The sequence below is a fragment of the Perognathus longimembris genome, chromosome 23, assembly GCF_023159225.1.
Source record: "Perognathus longimembris pacificus isolate PPM17 chromosome 23, ASM2315922v1, whole genome shotgun sequence".
Lineage (NCBI taxonomy): Eukaryota > Metazoa > Chordata > Mammalia > Rodentia > Heteromyidae > Perognathus > Perognathus longimembris.
Window position 1 is genome coordinate 31,661,681 of NC_063183.1, and position 18,800 is coordinate 31,680,480.

General features: G+C 39.1%; 1 protein-coding gene across 4 annotated transcripts in view; it reads left to right on the forward strand.

Moving 5' to 3' along the window:
- Tmem87a (transmembrane protein 87A) overlaps positions 1-18,800 on the forward strand; it is a 29,098-nt gene that overhangs the window by 562 nt on the left and 9,736 nt on the right. For 2 of the 4 annotated variants that reach the window (XM_048332899.1, XM_048332897.1), the window contains exons 2-12: positions 911-971; positions 3,883-3,968; positions 6,450-6,563; positions 6,882-6,935; positions 7,021-7,065; positions 8,774-8,891; positions 10,292-10,353; positions 11,517-11,700; positions 13,173-13,272; positions 16,742-16,835; positions 17,819-17,890. In XM_048332899.1, coding sequence (XP_048188856.1) covers positions 911-971; positions 3,883-3,968; positions 6,450-6,563; positions 6,882-6,935; positions 7,021-7,065; positions 8,774-8,891; positions 10,292-10,353; positions 11,517-11,700; positions 13,173-13,272; positions 16,742-16,835; positions 17,819-17,890 — 990 coding nt within the window. Of the gene's footprint in view, positions 1-910; positions 972-3,882; positions 3,969-6,449; positions 6,564-6,881; positions 6,936-7,020; positions 7,066-8,773; positions 8,892-10,291; positions 10,354-11,516; positions 11,701-13,172; positions 13,273-16,741; positions 16,836-17,818; positions 17,891-18,490; positions 18,560-18,800 lie in introns of all 4 variants that reach the window. The other 2 variants (XM_048332900.1, XM_048332898.1) reach the window with 1 other exon arrangement.

Consider the following 18,800-nt stretch of genomic DNA (forward strand, 5'->3'; position numbering starts at 1 on the left):
GAGCCCGGGTTGGACGCGCGCGCGCGCGAGAGAGAGATGTGTACAGGAGGCGTTTTGGATCTCCTCCTCCTCCTCCTCCCTCCCGCCCCGTCCAGCCTGCCTGCAGCCTTCTGGGGTTTGATTCTCACTGAACTCCCGGGGTGGGGTGGGTTTGATTTCGTTTTTTTTTTTTTTTTAACTTCGGAATGATCATTCCGAGACGGGCTGTGCGATTTTAGGAGGCTTGAAAGATCTGGGCCACCAGGAGAAAAAAAAAAAAACCAAAACCAAAACAGTTACACACATTGAATGTCGTGAAGTCTGGTCTTTTCATTTGGACAGTTGATTAAACATATCCACCTGTTCTTCCCCTCCCACTTTCTAAGGTCTTTTAGTTATTCCTGTGAACCACAAAAACTAGATTGCCAGTAGGGTTTACCAAAACAAAAGCGTTTTAGTTCTGTTAAAACGACTTCCTCCTTTTTTTTTTTAGTCTCTTCTGCTCGCCGATTGCAAATCTGTATGACAATCATTACGCTTTTATTCATTCGGTGAAGATCTTCCAAGTTCTCGATCTTAGGGTTGTTGTTTTTTTTAGTTGTTAATAAGGTAAAAACTCACAGGATAGTTACTTGAAGAAAGAAAACGGTGGCTAGTGAGTAAAAGAGAGGAGCTGATTAAGGGGCTTGAGATTTGAGGTTTCTAGTCCTTGCTTTATGGCCTGTGGAGTAGGGGGTAGGGCGAATCATAGCTGCACTAAGGGACAAGATCTTGTCGTTTGGATGGGATGGAATTTTGCTAGGAGATATGTTGATTTTTTTTGTTGTTGTTTAGGAAAACTAATTTGGATACTTTATAAATTTAGACATTTATATTCTTTCTTGGAACATGAAATGATCCAATGCTAACTACTTATCCTTTACTTTTGCAGGGGAAAAATTACTTCAGTTTTGGAAAAATTCTTTTCAGAAATACCACTATCTTTCTCAAATGTGAGTTTTTGGATTTCATGGGCATTTTTTTTTTAAGTTGCAAGCTTTTAAATTACCTATTTTGTATCTCAGTCTATTTGCAATATATTTAAGTTCAGAAACTTAACCTGGAAGTATCTATTTATAAATACAGTATTTAGTACATTCACAATCCTTTCCTTGAATGATATTCCCACAATACTTGTATGAACTTTATTTCCTTGTTTTTCAGTTTACCATACATTACACCTGTATACAATATATATTATTGCTGGTATATGAACTCTATGTTGTATATAACATACACTCACGCTATACATATACAGTATTCAACACATGTATTGAATATGTAATACCATAATGTGTGTAGGTATACATTACAGACGATATATACAATGTTTATTCAGTTACATCTCGGTTGACTTATATTTAAGTTGGTGTCTGCATGTTTTTTTAGTCCATTCTGAGTCGGATATCACTGATGTTATTTTTGTATGCTTGTTAGATGATTACTTAAAATAAGACCTAGGTTTGTCAGATCATTGGCTCAGAACAAATGTAGACAATTGACCTTTTATTTGCCAAGGGAGTATCTTACCACCTAGAGGAGGAGCAAATTCAAAGATGTTTAGAGAGAAATAGGGAGTATGTAGAATGAAACCGGTTTGTCTAGTGGAACAAGCACTATTTCTGAATCCAAACTGTCCCATTCTATGCTGAAAAACCTTTTTGTTTTACTGATGAAACTGGCTTTATATTGGCAAATAAATTGTCATGAGAAGCTCTGTCGTTAATGTGTGCATTTGAACATCTATCTCTCCAGAAAGTGTAAAGGTCTTTTGATTGTTGTTATTGCCTATGTACTGCATGTTAGGCATTCTTTTTTTTTTTTTAAGACAACAGGTAGTGATGGAGCATATGTCATCACATTTACATTCTATTGGGGAGTGAAAGAAACAAGCATAATTTCTATGAGGAACATATTATACCCATGGTAATATCTCCTGACTTTTGATTGAAGCCAAACCTACTTTGACATATTGCCTTGCTTGGTTTTCTAGATATTTACTGGTAGCTGTTAGGTGTAGAGGATTTTGTCTCTTAAAATAGTGTGACAACTTATGCTCCTTTTTTTATGTACCTTTCACCAATCTCTAAGCTTTTTTTTTCCCCCCCCCCCGTGGGTCATGGGGCTTAAATTCAGGGCCTGGGTGCTGCCCCTGAACTTTTCTTGCTCAAGGCTAGTGCTCTACTAGTTGGAACCATAGCTCCCTTCTGCTTTTCTGGTGGTTAACTGGAGAGAAGAGTCTCACAGACTTTCTTGCCTGGGTTGGCTTTGAACCATGATCCTCAGATCTCAGAGTTCTGAGCAACTAGGATTATAGGCATGAGCCACTAGCACCCTGCTAAGCTGTATATTTTTATTGTTTTTCAGAGAGTTTGACTGTTGTTAAAATACCCTTTGTTGTTGTTGTGATGCTTTGTTGTGATGCTTGAACTCAGGGCCTGAGTGATGTCTCTGAGCTCTTTTGCTCAAGGCTAGTGCTAATCACTTTGAGCCACAGCTCTGCTTCTGGTTTTTGAGTTGTGAATTGGAGATAAGAATCTCAGGAAGTCTTTTCTGCCTGGGCTGGCTTGGGACTTCTGATCCTTAGATCTCAGCTTCCTGAGTAGCTAGGATTACAGACATGAGCCACCAGAGCCCAGCTTTTCATTATCTTTTTCTTCATTACTTCTTTCTCATATTTGCCAGTTGTCCTCTGATTTTTGTACTTTAGTGGGAGTGATTTGTAGCTTCCTTGGCATAGGCAGGCCGCTTGTCACTGTCTCTTCCATTCAGAGTTCTAAGCTTTCATTGATGAAAGTGGACTATGTAACTCATGGGTGGAAATGAGAGGGAGAGAATGAGGGAACAGATGATACTATGCAAAAGGAAGTGTACTTATCACCTGACATATGTAAAGGTGTATATCACCTTTAAAACATTGAAAAGTAAATTAGAAAAAAAAGTTCCATACTTTGTCTAAGTTAGTAGTCATTTTTACATTACCTGATAGCTTTCTAGCTAAATTCCCTTGCAAATCTTCTGTTTAGGTCTTCGTTTTTCCTTTTTTTTTTTTTTTTTTTTTTTTTTTTGCCATTCCTGGTGTTTGGGATTCAGGGCCTGAGCACTGTCCCTGGCTTCTTTTTGCTCAAGGCTAGGACTCTACCACTTGAGCCACAGCGCCACTTCCAGCCATTTCTGTCTATGTGGTGCTGAGGAATGGAATCCAGGGCTTCATGCATGCTAGGCAAGCACCCTGCCACTAAGCCACATTCCCAGCCCCAAAGTTTGTCTTTTTTTCATTGTTTTTTCTATGTAGTCTGGATATTTTCATGGTCCAAGCCATGAATTTTTCCCTAACTGAAGCTTTTATTTGTATCACCGTCTTTAACATTATGAAACATTGCTCTGTGACATCCCTAATGTTACTCTGTGTCTCTTCAAATAGATTGTGGCCTCCGTAAGGATATTTGATAGCTTGTTTCTCCCATTCCTGTTTGGCCTATTACTCTGCTATTTATTGTACCCTTGTATACTTACCCTTTCCTCAGTAAATATTTGAGCAATAAAAGTCTTGTTTTGACTTAAGATTACTTTATCATTCCTGCTTTTTTCTCAATAGAGATCTAGAAATTGAGGTCTAAAGGTATAGAAACAGTATACAATTTCAGAAAGCAATAAACCCAACTATTTCTTTGCAGGAATGATACTTTTTTTTTCTGGAAAACATTAGGTTCTTTTTGCATATGTTACTCCACTTCCTTATGTTTAGAAAAGGGTTGGTCTTTGAGAATCTCAGCATGGGGTAGGATAAAAAATATAGGCTAATAGAGAAATGCTTTAGGGAAGAGAATCATCTTTTATTTATAACAATTTCTTCTTTTATAGTTGATGGAGAACCTTGTGATTTGTCTTTGAATATAACCTGGTTTCTGAAAAGTGCTGATTGTTACAATGAAATCTACAACTTCAAGGTAAGGAACAAAATTATAGGCATTTCTTGGACCCTAGAAGTCATGTATTTCCAGTGCCTTAATTTTCTAGATGGAAGAGTAGCACAGAGCCGTCAAAGCTGTGTTACTTGATTTGCATACCTGCCACATCAGTATTATTTCCTCTTCTTCTTCTTCTTCTTCTTCTTCTTCTTCTTCTTCTTCTTCTTCTTCTTCTTCTTCTTCTTCTTCTTCTTCTTCTTCTTCTTCTTCTTCTTCTTCTTTCTTCTTCTTTTTCTTCGCCAGTCCTGGGGCTTGAACTCAGAGCCTGGGGCACTGTCCCTGAGTGTTTTGCTCAAGGCTGTCGCCTGGGGCTTGGACTTAGGGCCTGAGCACTGTCCCTGACTTCTTTTTGCTCAAGGCTAGCACTCTGCCACTTGAGCCACAGCGCCACTTCTGGCCATTTTCTGTATATGTGGTGCTGGGGAATTGAACCCAGGGCCTCATGAATACGAGGCAGGCACTCTAGCCACTAGGCCATATCCCCAGCCCATTTCTGACTTTTTGATCTCAGAACTCTTTATTTTATTTTTATGCCAGTATGGTGGCTTAAAATTAGTACCTGAAATTTTTGTGCAGTTTGCTTGCTCTTAGCTAGTGCTTTACAATTTGAGTCATGCTTCTAGCTTGGCTTTCTGCTGGTTAAGAGTCTTAACAAACTTTTCTACCTAGGCTGACTTCAATCCTCCAAGTCTCAGCCTCCTGAGTAGGAGGATAATACAGGAAACAGCCACCAAAGTCCAGCTAAGAACTCTTAGAGTTTAAAATTATTGTCCATGCCAAAATGTCTTTGTTATTAGGGTTTCTTTTTAAGAAATTAACATTTATTAATTTACTTTAAACTAAAAATAACAAACTTGTTAAATATTCATATCAATAATTTGCTTTTTTTTGGGGGGGGGGAGTCCTGGGCCTTGGACTCAGGGCCTGAGCACTGTCCCTGGTTTCTTCCCGCTCAAGGCTAGCACTCTGCCACCTGAGCCACAGTGCCCCTTCTGGCCGTTTTCCATATATGTGGTGCTGGGGAATCGAACCAAGAGCTTCATGTGTAGGAGGCAAGCACTCTTGCCGCTAGGCCATATTCCCAGCCCCAATAACTTGCTTTTGCTGTTGTTTGAACTCAGACCCTGGAGAGCCAAATAGGTACCCTTGCCAACTGAGCCACACCTCCAGCTCTGAATTTTCCTAGTTTGTTTTTAATTCCCCCCCTAGATATTTTGTTTTTTCGCTTAAGTTATTTAACATTGGATATCGCTGGAAGGAACAAAAGGACTGAAGAATTTTGAAGAAATGAATGATAACATCTCTAGAGTAGTGTATGGCATAACATTTTCTCTTAGTTGATTGCTAATTGAATTTATAGTCAAGTGGTTCATACATTTGAATCTTGTCAAGATCTTGTCTTTATATGAAAAAACAGTGATAATTACTTTGAAGTGCTCCATGATTCAAGTATGGAGAATGACAAGCAAAGGACTGTTGGTGCAGTACTGGAGTCTTCTAGAAGGCAAGATCAGAGATGGTACTTGAGAAAAAAAAAATCACAAAACTGATAGGAAGCCACCGTTGTGATGCGTGTGTCAAGAATATCAGCAGTGGGCTAGGAATGACGGGGACAGTTTGGCACTCCATGTTAGCTTATGACCATGAGTATATCTTTTGGTAGATTTTGTTAATTGGCCAGGTAACTCTTTTTTTTTTTTTTTTTTTTTTTTTTTGGCCAGTCCTGGGCCTTGGACTCAGGGCCTGAGTACCATCCCTGGCTTCTTCCCACTCAAGGCTAGCACTCTGCCACCTGAGCCACAGCGCCCCTTCTGGCCATTTTCCATATATGTGGTGCTGGGGAATCGAACCTAGAGCTTCATGTGTAGGAGGCAAGCACTCTTGCCACTAGGCCATATTCCCAGCCCCAGGTAACTCTTAAATATATATATATATATATTTTTTTTGGCCAGTCCTGGGCCTTGGACTCAGGGCCTGAGCACTGTCCCTGGCTTCCTTTTGCTCAAGGCTAGCACTCTGCCACTTGAGCCACAGCGCCACTTCTGGCCGTTTTCTATATATGTGGTGCTGGGGACTCGAACCCAGGGCCTCATGTATACGAGGCAAGCTCTCTTGCCACTTGGCCATATCCCCAGCCCCAGGTAACTCCTAAATATATTTTCATGTGACTAAAATCCTTTGGATTCTTGATAGTGTCCTGGTCTTCCTGGAATTGTTAGCAAGCTATTGTTGATGAGTTAAAAACCAGAATTCTGCATTATAAAGTTCACTGACTTTAGGTTTTTAGCTGCTGCTATATATGCAGTCTGGGCTCTAATGTGTTGATTCTTAAAACAGTAAACTATAAATCATGTTTGCACTTAGTATTGTGTTAAATATTTATCCTCTTAGTGTTGTGTCTTACTTGTGGAAAGTATGTCAAATAGTTTGTGTGTTCTCTTTTTTTTTTTTCTTCCCCAGGCTGAGGAAGTAGAGAAATACTTGGAAAAACTTAAGGAAAAAAGAGGCTTGTCTGGGAAATATCAGACATCCTCAAAGTTGTTCCAGAACTGTAGTGAACTCTTTAAAACACAGGTAAGCTTGGATAGAGGTTGGAATAAAACAAAAAAAGGTGAAAAACACAACACCATTGTCTTTTTTTTTTTTTTTTTTTTTTTTGACCTGTCCTGGGGCTTGAACTCCGGGTTTGGGCACTGTCGTTGAGCTTTTTTGCTCAAGGCTATCACTCTACCACTTGAATCACAGTGCCACTTCTGGCTTTTTCTGTTTATGCAGTGCTGAGGAATTGAACCCAGGGCTTCATGTATACGAGGCAAGCACTCTACCACTAGGCCATATTCCCAGCCCACATTTATTATACATCTTTAATTTAGTTTTATGTTTCTTTCATAGAGCTTTTCTGGGGATTTTCTTCATCGACTGCCTCTTTTAGGAGAAAAACAAGAGGTAATATTTTTGTTTTGTTTTGTTTTTTTACTTATTTCTTAAAGTAAAAAAAAATTGAATTATAATTTTCTTCTACCATTTAAAGGCTAAAGAGAATGGAACCAATGTTACTGTTACTGGAGACAGAACTGTAAGTATATATGGTTTAGTTTATGCTTGTGAAGATTTGAATTGTCTTTTTTTTTTTGGCCAGTCCTGGGCCTTGGACTCAGGGCCTGAGCACTGTCCCTGGATTCTTGCTCAAGGCTAGCACTCTGCCACTAGAGCCACAGCGCCACTTCTGGCCATTTTCTGTATATGTGGTGCTGGGGAATCGAACCCAGGGCCTCATGTATACGAGGCAAGCACTCTTGCCACTAGGCCATATCCCCAGCCCTTGAATTGTCTTTGTAATATGCTGGTATTTAAAAAGAAAGTAAAGGCCAGGCACCAGTGGCTTATGCCTATAGCCCTAGCTACACAGGAGGCTGAATTCTGAAGACCATGGTTCAAAGTCATCCTGGGCAGGAAAGTTCATGGGATTTATCTCCAGTGAACCATCAGAAAACCATGAGTGGCTTTGTGGCTCAAAATGGTAGTATGCTGGCCTTGAGTAAAAAAAGCTCAGGGACAGTGCCCTGGCCTTGAGTTCAAGCTCCACAACCAACCAAAACTAAATAAGTAAAAAAGTCAAGACCGGAAGCTACACACCAAAATATTAATATTGGTTCTCTTTGGATAAGCGTTTGTGTTTTATGGACTTTGTACAATAAACCTGAATTGCTGTAGTTATTTTCCCCTTTTGTTAAATATTTGTAACCAGAAGGAATTTATTCAAAAGACTTTAATGTAATGCCATATAAAGTTATCTGTGATAGAATGTAGTTAGGAAACCTTGGTAAATGGAAATAAGGCCAAAAGCTGTATTTATGCCTTTATATTTTCCAAAGTACACATTATATAGCATCTTACTTCTTATTGTAATCTGTAGTGACCAATTCCTCAGAAGTTTTGCAGCTAAAAATTTATAAATGAGATAGTTATCTGTGCTGGGCCATGTGTTTTACAAAGCTATTTAAAGTTTTTTTTTCCTTGAGTATATTTTTATTATCTTCAGTAGTGCAAAGGAGTTGTTAACTAACAAAGCGGTTTATGAATACAGTGCATCTTAATCAGTGTCAACTCTTTCAACATTCTTATCCATCCCTTCCTGCTTAGTTTTTAATTTTAATTTAAAAATTTTGTCTGTTTTTGAGACAGCCCTTGATACATGTTGCAGGCTAGTTTCAGTGTCACAATCCTGTCTCACTCAGCCTCCCAAGTGTTGGATTATAGTTCTGAGCCATTTTGCCTGGTTTAAGTTCTTAATTTTGTAATAGCTTTATTAAGACATAGTGTATCTATAATAAAGTATATATAACATGCAATGTATGTTAAAAATATATATTATCCATATTTTCTGACACTCATGGATATTTTTAGGTACTTTAAATCTATAAATTCCTTAGTTTCATGATAGAAGTGCATAAAATATAACTTAGTACGGCTTAGAGATTCAACTTAGTGATTTTTTTTTTGTTGATTTAGGAACATGTACATTAAACGTAATATCTGTATAATACAATACAAGGTATTCTGACCTAGTAATTTATAATGTAGTCCACTGTATGCACTACAGGTTTGCTTTGAGTTGTGCTTTCTGTGTTAGTGAATGAAAGTGAAGAACTACTTTGTCTCTGAGACAAATTCTGGAGTAAAGTCTTCGTGTTGCTTTAAAGAATATGAACTATGCTTTTAATTGTATGTCTTGTGTTTTAAATCTTATGACGTAAAAAGCACTGATGCCTTCTACCTTCCAGGCGATGCATGAGCCATTGCAAACGTGGCAAGATGCACCATACATTTTTATTGTACACGTTGGCATTTCATCCTCCAAAGAATCAGTGAAAGAAGGCTCACTAAGTAATATTTTTACCAGTAAGTTCAGTTTCTATCTTTACGAGTTTGTGTGTTTGTTCCATGCATAGGGGAGAGAGTAAACTTGCTGCATGAGTGGGAACAACTCAGAATGTTTTTGACAAGTGGCAAGATTGGAGAAGGAAGACATGTTTCTGCATTCAGAATAGCAAGCACAGTCTCAGGCACTTTTTCTTAGGTGTCACAGATACTGAAATTTGTTTTCCTTCCTGTGGTCCTCCTACTGTAGAAGTGTTTCACTAGTATCATCTTCTTTTAAAAAATTTTTGATGAGGCTCTGGGAATATGGCCTAGTGGTAAGAGAGCTTGCCTCATATACATGAAGCCCTGGGTTCGATTCCCCAGCACCACATAGATAGAAAACAGCCAGAAGTGGCGCTCTGACCCAAGTGGCAGAGTGCTAGCCTTGAGCAAAAAGAAGCCAGGGACAGTGCTCAGGCCCTGAGTCCAAGCCCCAGGACTGGCCAAAAAAAAAATTGATGAAATTTGATCACCAAAGCAAAACATTAAAAAAAAAATCACCTTTGGTTATTTTTTAATGCCTCAGCTCCTTTCCCCAAGTGTGCTAGTGTTTTCCTTTTTATTGTTGCTGTCCAGTGGAGTCTTCATCTCTCCTCTGCAAAATGGCATTAACTTCTGAACTAGTTGAATTTCTCTGTTTTCTATTTTTGTTCTTTCTACTCTGCAGTTTCTTTTCCTACTTTGCTTTGTTCAGTAGATATGAAAAGACATGTTGATGGCAGTCATTCTTAGCTTGCTCCTGACTTTGTTGGTAATATTGGTCCATTTCACCATTAAGTATTCTAATTATAGCTTTTTCAAAACATTCTCTATTACAAATGTTCTTGGGCTGGGAATATGGCCTAGTGGTAGAGTGCTTGCCTCCTATACATGAAGCCCTGGGTTTGATTCCTCTGTACCACATACACAGAAGAAGCAGGAAGTCATGCTGTGGCTCAAGTGGTACAGTGCTAGCCTTGAACAAAAAGAAGCCAGGGACAGCTCTCAGGCCCTGAGTTCAAGCCCAGACCTGGCAAAAAAAAAAAAGAAAAGGAAGGAAGGAAGGAAATATACATGAAGTGTGTTTAAAATTTAGAGGAGATGGGCATCTCTGAAAAGGTTTTCCATGGAGTATCCTTCATTCTAGGTTGAGTCTGGGGAAAGAGCTTTTCTGCCTCACACTGGGGCAGGGGTGGAGCCCTATATGGCTCACAGGACGCACTATGAGAATATTTGATTTGTTGTGTTATACACACATAATGTAGTATTTACCAGGATTGAAGTGGTTAAGAGTGAATGATCCAATGACACGTCCATAAATTTCATTAAGTATATAGTAGATAATGTTTTCCTTCATGTATGAACCTGTTAAACTAATTCTGAGGCTTATATTTTGGCAGTGACTGTTGAATTGAAGGGCCCCTATGAGTATCTCACACTTGAGGATTACCCACTGATGATTGTAAGTGAACTTAATATTTTTAACCTTGACATTTAAATGAGTTTAGCAGTATGTGTATAAATTCATATTTAGGAAACCCCTGCAGGCCTCATATTTTATCTCAATAACCTGAGTATTTTATTTTATGTTTTGCCCGTCCTGGGGTTTGAATTTAGGACTGGCTTCTGTTCTGTGTTCAAGGCTAGCACTCTACCACTTGAGCCACAGCGCCACTTCTGGCATTTTCTATGTAGTTTATTGGAGGTAAGAGTCTCATGGAATTTCCTGCTGGGGCTGACTTTGAACCATAATTCTCAGATCTCAGTCTCCTGAGTAGCTGGGATTACAGGTCTGAGCCACCAGAGTGTGGCACTTGAGTATTTTATTTATTTGTTTTGTTTTTGTTGCCAGTCCTGGGGCGTGGACTCGGCCTGAGCATTGTCCCTGGCTTTTTGCTCAAGGCTAGCACTCTACCTCTTGAGCCACAGCACCACTTCCGGCTTTTTTCTATGTATGTGGTGCTGAGGACTCGAACCCAGGGCTTCATGTATACAAGGCAAGCACTTTACTACTAGGCCATATTCCCAGCCCCCACTTGAGAAGTAATATCTCAGTGATTATCTCATGTCTGACATTCTCTAGGATCCAAAGCATGGTCCATGTTGCTGTAACCTCTAGTTTCTGAGCTCACTTAGAGTACCTAAAGTGTGCAGTGTCATTTCCTCAGAGAGTATGCGTGTGTTTGCATGTATGTGAGGATATGCCATTATCTAAGAATATCCTTAATCTATTTTCTGACTACTTGGTCATGCTTGTCTTGCTTTCCCATTAAGTTTTCCTGTTTTTGTTTGGTTCACTGCTTCTAGGTGTAATCTTCACCCTGCTGTAACTTTTTCCTCTTCAGTGTTAATCTTCATTTATATGTTTTTCCATCATGCACTGAAAAGGCTGTTAATACACTCTTGAGGACAAGTCCTTAGATTCTCTGCCTCTCCTCCAGAGATGATTTTTCAATATTTTTTATGTTAAATGTCACAGAAATAATTATTTTTCAAGTAAAGAGTAGGATGGATATGTGGCTTTAAAATTTTTTAGTTTGTTAAGACTGTATATTGCTTTTAAATGTAGATACTTGGTTATTGACCCTAACTCTCCTTTTTATTTCTTACCCAATTGGGTGACAGTTTTTCATGGTGATGTGCATTGTATATGTCCTGTTTGGTGTTCTGTGGCTGGCTTGGTCTGCCTGCTACTGGAGAGATCTCCTGAGAATTCAGTTTTGGATTGGTGCTGTTATCTTTCTCGGGATGCTTGAGAAAGCTGTCTTCTATGCAGAATTTCAAAATATCCGATACAAAGGAGAATCTGGTATGTAATTAAACATGATATTTGAATGATTGGTTCAATGTAGAAAAATTTTCCTAAGGTCAATAATTATTACATAGTTCTATTTTTTTTTTTTTTAATTTTTGCCAGTCCTGGGGCTTGAGGTCTGGGCCTGGGCACTGTACTTGAGCTTCTTTTGCTCAAGGCTAGCACTCTATCACTTGAATCACAGTGCCACTTCTGGCTTTTTCTGTTTATATGGTACTGAGGAATTGAACCCAGGGCTTCATGCATGCAAGGCAAGCACTCTACCGCTAAACCATAATCCCAGCTCATTTCTGTTTAATTATTCATTTACATAAATTAAGTGGAATCAGTGTGCTTGTGACTTTTTTTTATTAATCTTGCAGTTTATGAGGTTGATGATATAAGAAAAATTTGCTGAAACATGCTTGGAAAAATTACAAAAGTAGTGGTCTTTTGGGGAATAAGAATTGTCATCATTAAAGCTCAGTTGCCATCAATATCTAAGGCATCATTATTATATAAATGTAAGGAAGGTAAACAATTCTGGTGTAATTGTAAGATGTCTTTTTTTTTTCTTTGCCCGTCCTGGGCCTTGGACTCAGGGCCTGAGCACTGTCCCTGGCTTCTTTTTGTTTTGTTTTTTGGTTTTTGGGTTCTTTTTGGCCAGTTCTGGGGTTTGGACTCAGGGCCTGAGCACTGTCCCTGGCTTCTTTTTGCTCTGCCTCTTGAGCCACAGCGCCACTTCTGACCGTTTTCTATATATAGTGGTGCTGAGGAATCGAACCCAGGGCTTCATGTATACAAGGCAAGCACTCTTGCCACTAGGCCATATTCCTAGCCCCATAAGATGTCTTAAATTGCAAAACACACCTTATTTCAAGTGTGTGTGTGTGTGTGTGTTTACATCTAAGAATTGATAATATGCAGTAATACCAAGAAAATAGGAAGAGGCTTATAGTTTTATAAGGTAAACAGGTTGTAATAGATACTGTTTGGTTCTGAACCTTATTGAAACAGCTTCAGTTCTAGCAGATCATTTGACTATTTATATTTATATTTGTAGTTGCAAGATACAGTAATTAGATCTTTCTGTGGTCTTTGAAAGAACTTGAAAATAGATATAAAGTTGAAAACTATACACATGCTCATATGTATATTGTGTGCTGTCCCATGAGTAAGCTATATTTCGTAGATTTTGAAAATGATACAGAAATTCCCTGATGTTACAAGCTGTCTACATATGAGGTGAGTTAGTGAAGGTGAGGGAGTTGGTAGTGGGTAGGTGGGAAGCGTTGAGCACACCCACATTGCTATATAAATAAGTTTATCAGCACGTGTTTATAGGAATTTCAGAAGAGGCATTCTTGTTATAGCAAGAGTAATACCAGTGTTCATTTTGAAGGAAGTCTGGTACCTGCGTTATGGTATTGGAATTGCACCTTAGGCTGAGCCTAGAGTTTAGCCCTATTGCTCTTTCTTTCCTGTAGTCCAAGGTGCCTTGGTCCTCGCAGAGCTGCTTTCGGCAGTGAAACGCTCACTGGCTCGAACCTTGGTCATCATAGTCAGTCTGGGATATGGCATTGTCAAGTAAGTATTCAATCCAATAGAAAAATAAATGAAAGTGATACTTAAATTGAAACACTTGCTGCTTTCCTATGATGTAATTCTGCCAAAATTCTATAAAAGAAGTAATTTTGAGCTAAAAGAGGCACCTGCAATTCGGTAGCATTGTAACACATGTTGGAAAAGTGTTGCTCTTTCACTTTGTAGAGCTCAAGGCATGTCTACAGATGGGCAGTCAGTGGACACTTCCAGTGTAATAAATGTTGGCACACCCAACTTGTACAGTAAATTTATGTGACTTTATGCAAATCATATTGTTTTATGGGGGCTGGGAATATGGCCTAGTGGTAGAGTGCTAGCCTTGAGCAAAAAGAAGCCAGGGACAATGCTCAGGCCCTGAGTCCAAGGCCCAGGACTGGCAACAAAACAACACAAAGATTATTTTATGGGAACAACGGTCTCACTGAAACTATTATTACTTCTTTTACTATATAACAAGTATATTTTTATGCTAAGTTCAACTTAAAAGTATTTTTACTTACAGATAATGTAGGGGGGCTGGGAATATGGTCTAGTGGTAGAGTGCTTGCCTTGCAAACATGAAGCCCAGGGTTTGATTCCTTAGCACCACATATATGGAAAATGCCAGAAGTGGTGCTGTGGCTTAAGAGCTAGAATGCTAGCCTTGAGCAAAAAGAAGCCAGGGACAGTGCTCAGGCCCTGAGTCCCAAGCCCCAGGACTGGCAAAAAAACCCCAGAAAATTTAGAATATACTGTCCCCCTATAATCAAATTATTACTTCTGTACTCTGATTTTCCTCACTTGGCAATACTTAAGATTGAACTCAGAGACTCATACTGATAGGCACGCATTTTTACCACTGAGCCACACCTTTAGTTTAATAAAATTATTTTATTCAGCCTGGCGCATTGGCTCAGGATGCTGAGATTTGAGGATTGTGGTTCAAAGATAGCTCAGGCGGAAAAGCCCTCAAGACCATAGCTCCATTTAACCAGCAAAAACATCACCTTGGGGGCATTACTCAAGTTGTAGAGCACTAGCACAAGGTCTTGAATTTGAGTCTCACTACACACACACACACACACACACACACCTAATCATACATACCTCTATTTATTATATCTGTATATATCTTACTATAACTTTCTAAAAAGTTATTTTTTACTCAAAAATTTATTGATTACCATATATATAAATAGGAGTCGTTTAGGCTCTGGATATACACGAAAGATTTGAAGTTTACATTGTGGAGAAGGAGGGCACAGACATAATTACAATAAGAGAGTTAAATATGTTATTTGTCAGTAGAACGTTGGGAGCATAGAAGGGAAGCGGAATGCTAGAGGTGCTAGGCAGGAGCTGGGGCTTGCTTTGGAAGTAGGGTGTTCAAGGAAGGCCTCACCTCAGGACATTCAAGCAAAGATGTCAGGGAGATGCTGGGGCTGTGTGTACACCCAAGGGAAGAGATGCCGAGATGTGATGAGCTTCTGTATATGTTTTGAAGGTAGAACCAGTGGAATTTCCCGATGAATCAGAGGTGTGATGTGAAAGAGAAGAGGAACCCAGGATGGTGCCAACTGTTTTGGTCTGATGAGGTGGCAGAAGGGGTGGACATTTGCCAAGTTCAGGAAGAGACTTTAGGTGAACGTGTTTGGGGGAGGGGCAAGACCAGATAGGTATCTACATGGGCCGAAATTTAGTTGGGAATCATCAACATGGAGATACTATTTAAAGTGAGACTGGACATGGACCCCAAAGAAGTGACATATAGAGCGAAAAGATCCCCACAAGGGCCTTTGGACATTTTCTGATATTTAGAAGTCAGTAATGAGTTAGAGGAAATTTGAGGAGTGACCATGGAGGTAGGAGGCAAAATGAAGACTGTCTCAAGGAGGAATGCTTGTGTGTGGGTGTGTGGGTGTGTGGGTGTGCGCGTATGCCTGTGGTAGGCCTCAAACTCAGGGCCTACATGCTGTCCCTGACCCTCTTTGTGCTCAAGGCTGGCGCTCTACCGCAGTACCACTTCTGGCTTTTGAGTGATTAGTTGGAGATAAGAGTCTCATGGGGACTTGAACTTCGATCCTCAGAGCTCAGCCTCCTGAGTAGCTAGGATTACAGTGTGAGCCCCCAGCACCCAGCATGGAGTGCTTAGTTCAAATGCTTCTGATAGAGCTAGTGAGAGGATTAAGAATTTACTATTGGACCGACTAGCATGGAGAGTGTTGGTAACAACAATAAGTGCAGGTTTGGTGAAGTCATAAGGACAAAAGCCCAATTAGAGAGCGTTCCAAAGAGAATTGGAGTTAACCAGATAGATACTTTAGGGAGTTCAGTCATAATGGAATTAGAGGAATGGGATAGGGGAATTTAACTATTAAATGATATTCATTTAGCAAATATTTAATTGCCTCCTAGTATATACTCAAGATTTGTAAGACATACAGTAGGGAGACATTTTTCTGCCTTTACAGAGTTTTACCTGGTTTATAACAAAAAATACATACATCTAAGGCTTAGGCAGATGTGATACAAGCCAGTACATTTAAAACGACTACACTACTGTACTATTTCGTGGAAATTTATTAAAATGTAGATTCTGAGTTTGTAGGATTAATATTAAAGATATAAGGCTTTTCTTCCTTCATACTGCTATTGCTCAAAAGACTTGCCTTTGCTGGGGTTTGAGCTTGTGTATGTACTTTTTATTTAATAAACTATAATAGGAATTTGGTTATATGAAAAGGAATTGTTAACACTTCTAGATTTCCTAATGATATTTAGATTATTTATTTGTTAAAAGACACATTGCAAAACATAGAAACAAAAATGGTATGCTTCATGGTAATATGAAAGGATGGCAAGTGAATGGAGCACATGTGGAGCAGAATTGGCTATAAGTTGGTAGTTATTGGCACTGGAGGGTGGGTGGGTTTATTTATAATAAAAAGCTTTTGAGTTTTTCTTTGTTTTGTATCAGTCCTGGGGATGAACTCAGGGCCCGAGCATTGTCCCTGAGCCTCTTAGTGTTCAAGGCTAGCACTCTACCACTTGAGCCACCATGCTACCTCTGGCTTTTTCTGAGTAGTTTATTGGAGATGAGAGTCTCATGAGCTGCGCACTGTCAGTGGCTCGTGCCTGTAATCCCAACTACTCAAGAGGCCCAGATTTCAGGATTGTGGTTTGAAACCAGCCCAGGCAAAAACAAAAAGCCTCGTGAACTTTTCCTTTGAACCACAATCCTCCAGCACCAGCTCGTTTTGTTGTTTTGTTTTTAAATTAGTACTAAGAACAAGTAAGTTTTAGTACTCTTTTACCTTGTAAGGCTATGTGTCACTAAGATTTTTCTTCTCTCAGGTATGTCCTAGTTGTCACTAAATTGTTGGTCTGCACTAACTAATGTGGGCTGCTGTTGTTTAGTTTGCCTTATGCTCTGTCTCATTTGCTCACTCCAGCGTCTCTGCTTCCATTTTAGGCCTCGCCTTGGAGTCACTCTTCACAAGGTTGTGGTAGCAGGAGCCCTTTATCTTTTGTTCTCTGGCATGGAAGGCGTCCTCAGAGTTACAGGGGTCAGTACTGCTTAGTCTTAATTTTGTGGTCAGGTCAGTTTCTTGTTGCTTTGAGTGGTGCATTTGAAGTGTTTATATGCTACTTTAATATTCTGTCCCTTATGGGAAAAATGTGTATATAAGATGTTTGTACAGATTGAATATTACTTAAGTGTGAATTGAAAGTGTTCCAGATTTGGTAACTTTTCAGATTTTGAGATATTGGCATAGCCTAGTCATTGAGCATGGCTAATCTAGAAATTTGAAATGCTTTAAAATCTGAAACTGTGTCTTGGATTTTGCAGGGGGGAAGGTGATGAGGGGATTAGGGATGTTCAATCTGTGTAATTCTTGTTTTTAATCTGATGGATTAGAACTTTACAAATTTAATATGTGACCCATAAGGAGTTTTTTGTTTGTTTTTTTTTGTTGTTGTTTGTTTTTTTACCTATCCCTAGACCAGAATTTAGTTCCTTCTCTCAGGCAGCAGACTCCCACTTACGTGGCAAACATTGGAATTAAATTCCAGTGTACCTATTGCTTAATCCGATCTAAAGTACCAGTGCTCTTTGCCTATCCAGCACTTTAGATTTAAAGATTTCTTTAAAATGAAGTTTCCAGGTAGCGAAGTTTCTTACCTTCTTTGAGAATTGTATTTTGCCAAATAAGAAAACTAAAGCACTGAGATCTAAGTGAAAAAGAAAATGGTTGTTAGAGTTGGATTGATATGGTCATTCCAGTTATTTTCTTAATTATTTAAAAATCCGAGTCTGATAACCTTATAGATTCAAGGTGTTAAATTCTATAAACTTGGCTTTTCCCTCAATGAAAGTAAGCTTATTAGGTTTTGCAACATTTTCCCTTGGAAAAAATACTTTCTGGTTGCAGATTTGTTTTTCAACCCATACTATCCTTTGTATGTTATATAATTTTTTCAGACTTTAGCAACTTTAACCCTCTGTCAATTTCATTTTCTTTCTTTCTTTCTTCTGCTGCTGCTGTAGTATTTTTCTTATTCCTTGGCTCTGATAGTAAGCCTGGTCCTCTCAGCAATTGATGCCTGTATTATTTTATGGATATCCTTTCAATAATGTCTTGGTGATTAGGATTACATAAAAAGCACTGGGAAGTAATCAGCATAGATTTGGGAACAGAAATTGCTTTTATTTTATTCTAGGGTGAGCTGTTGGTGAAATTTTATTATGTTACAATGCTGGACATCAGTAGTTATGATGATGATGGTGATGGTGATGATGGTGATGGTGATGATGATGATGATGATGATGATGATGATGATGATGATGATGCAGCATTTGTTTAAAACAGAAGGAGGGTCTTTTTAGACTTGTAGCCTAAATAACACTGGGACTTTTGGGGTATTGTCATCTCTTTAATGGGTTTTAGTATGCTAGGAACTGTGGGGCAGTTGGCTCTGATGGTTAGCAGCAGTTTCATTATGCTGAGATTATAATTGTCAATTTGCCACTTAAAGCTGTATGTTCCACATGAAGTTTTGTAAGAAGAGAAAAATGAGTAGATGCCAAATATTCTTCCTGTTTTCTTTGAGTTCAAATGTGAGACCACTTCAGATGTTACATAAGCAGAGTTGTTCCTGCTTCCTTCTCTGTGCCTCTCCCATTGGCTGTTTTTCCTCACCTCTTTTTCTTTGTCTGCAGGCCCAGACTGATCTTGCTTCCTTGGCCTTTATCCCCTTGGCTTTCCTAGACACTGCCCTGTGCTGGTGGATATCCTTCTCATTGGTCCATTTTCTCCCCTTGGAGATGGGTTTTCATTTACCTTTCTGCAAAGAGGTTTTGCCCATTTTGTTGATTCCTCCTTGATCTGGGAAATGGTGTATTTTCAGTGTGAATAGCCTGAAAGTCAGGTAAGGGCTTTTTTTTCTCTTCTTTCTTTTTAAATTCTTATCAATCATAGCATTGGGTGGCTGAGCATAAGATGAAAGATTCTGGCTTTTGTCTTTCAAAA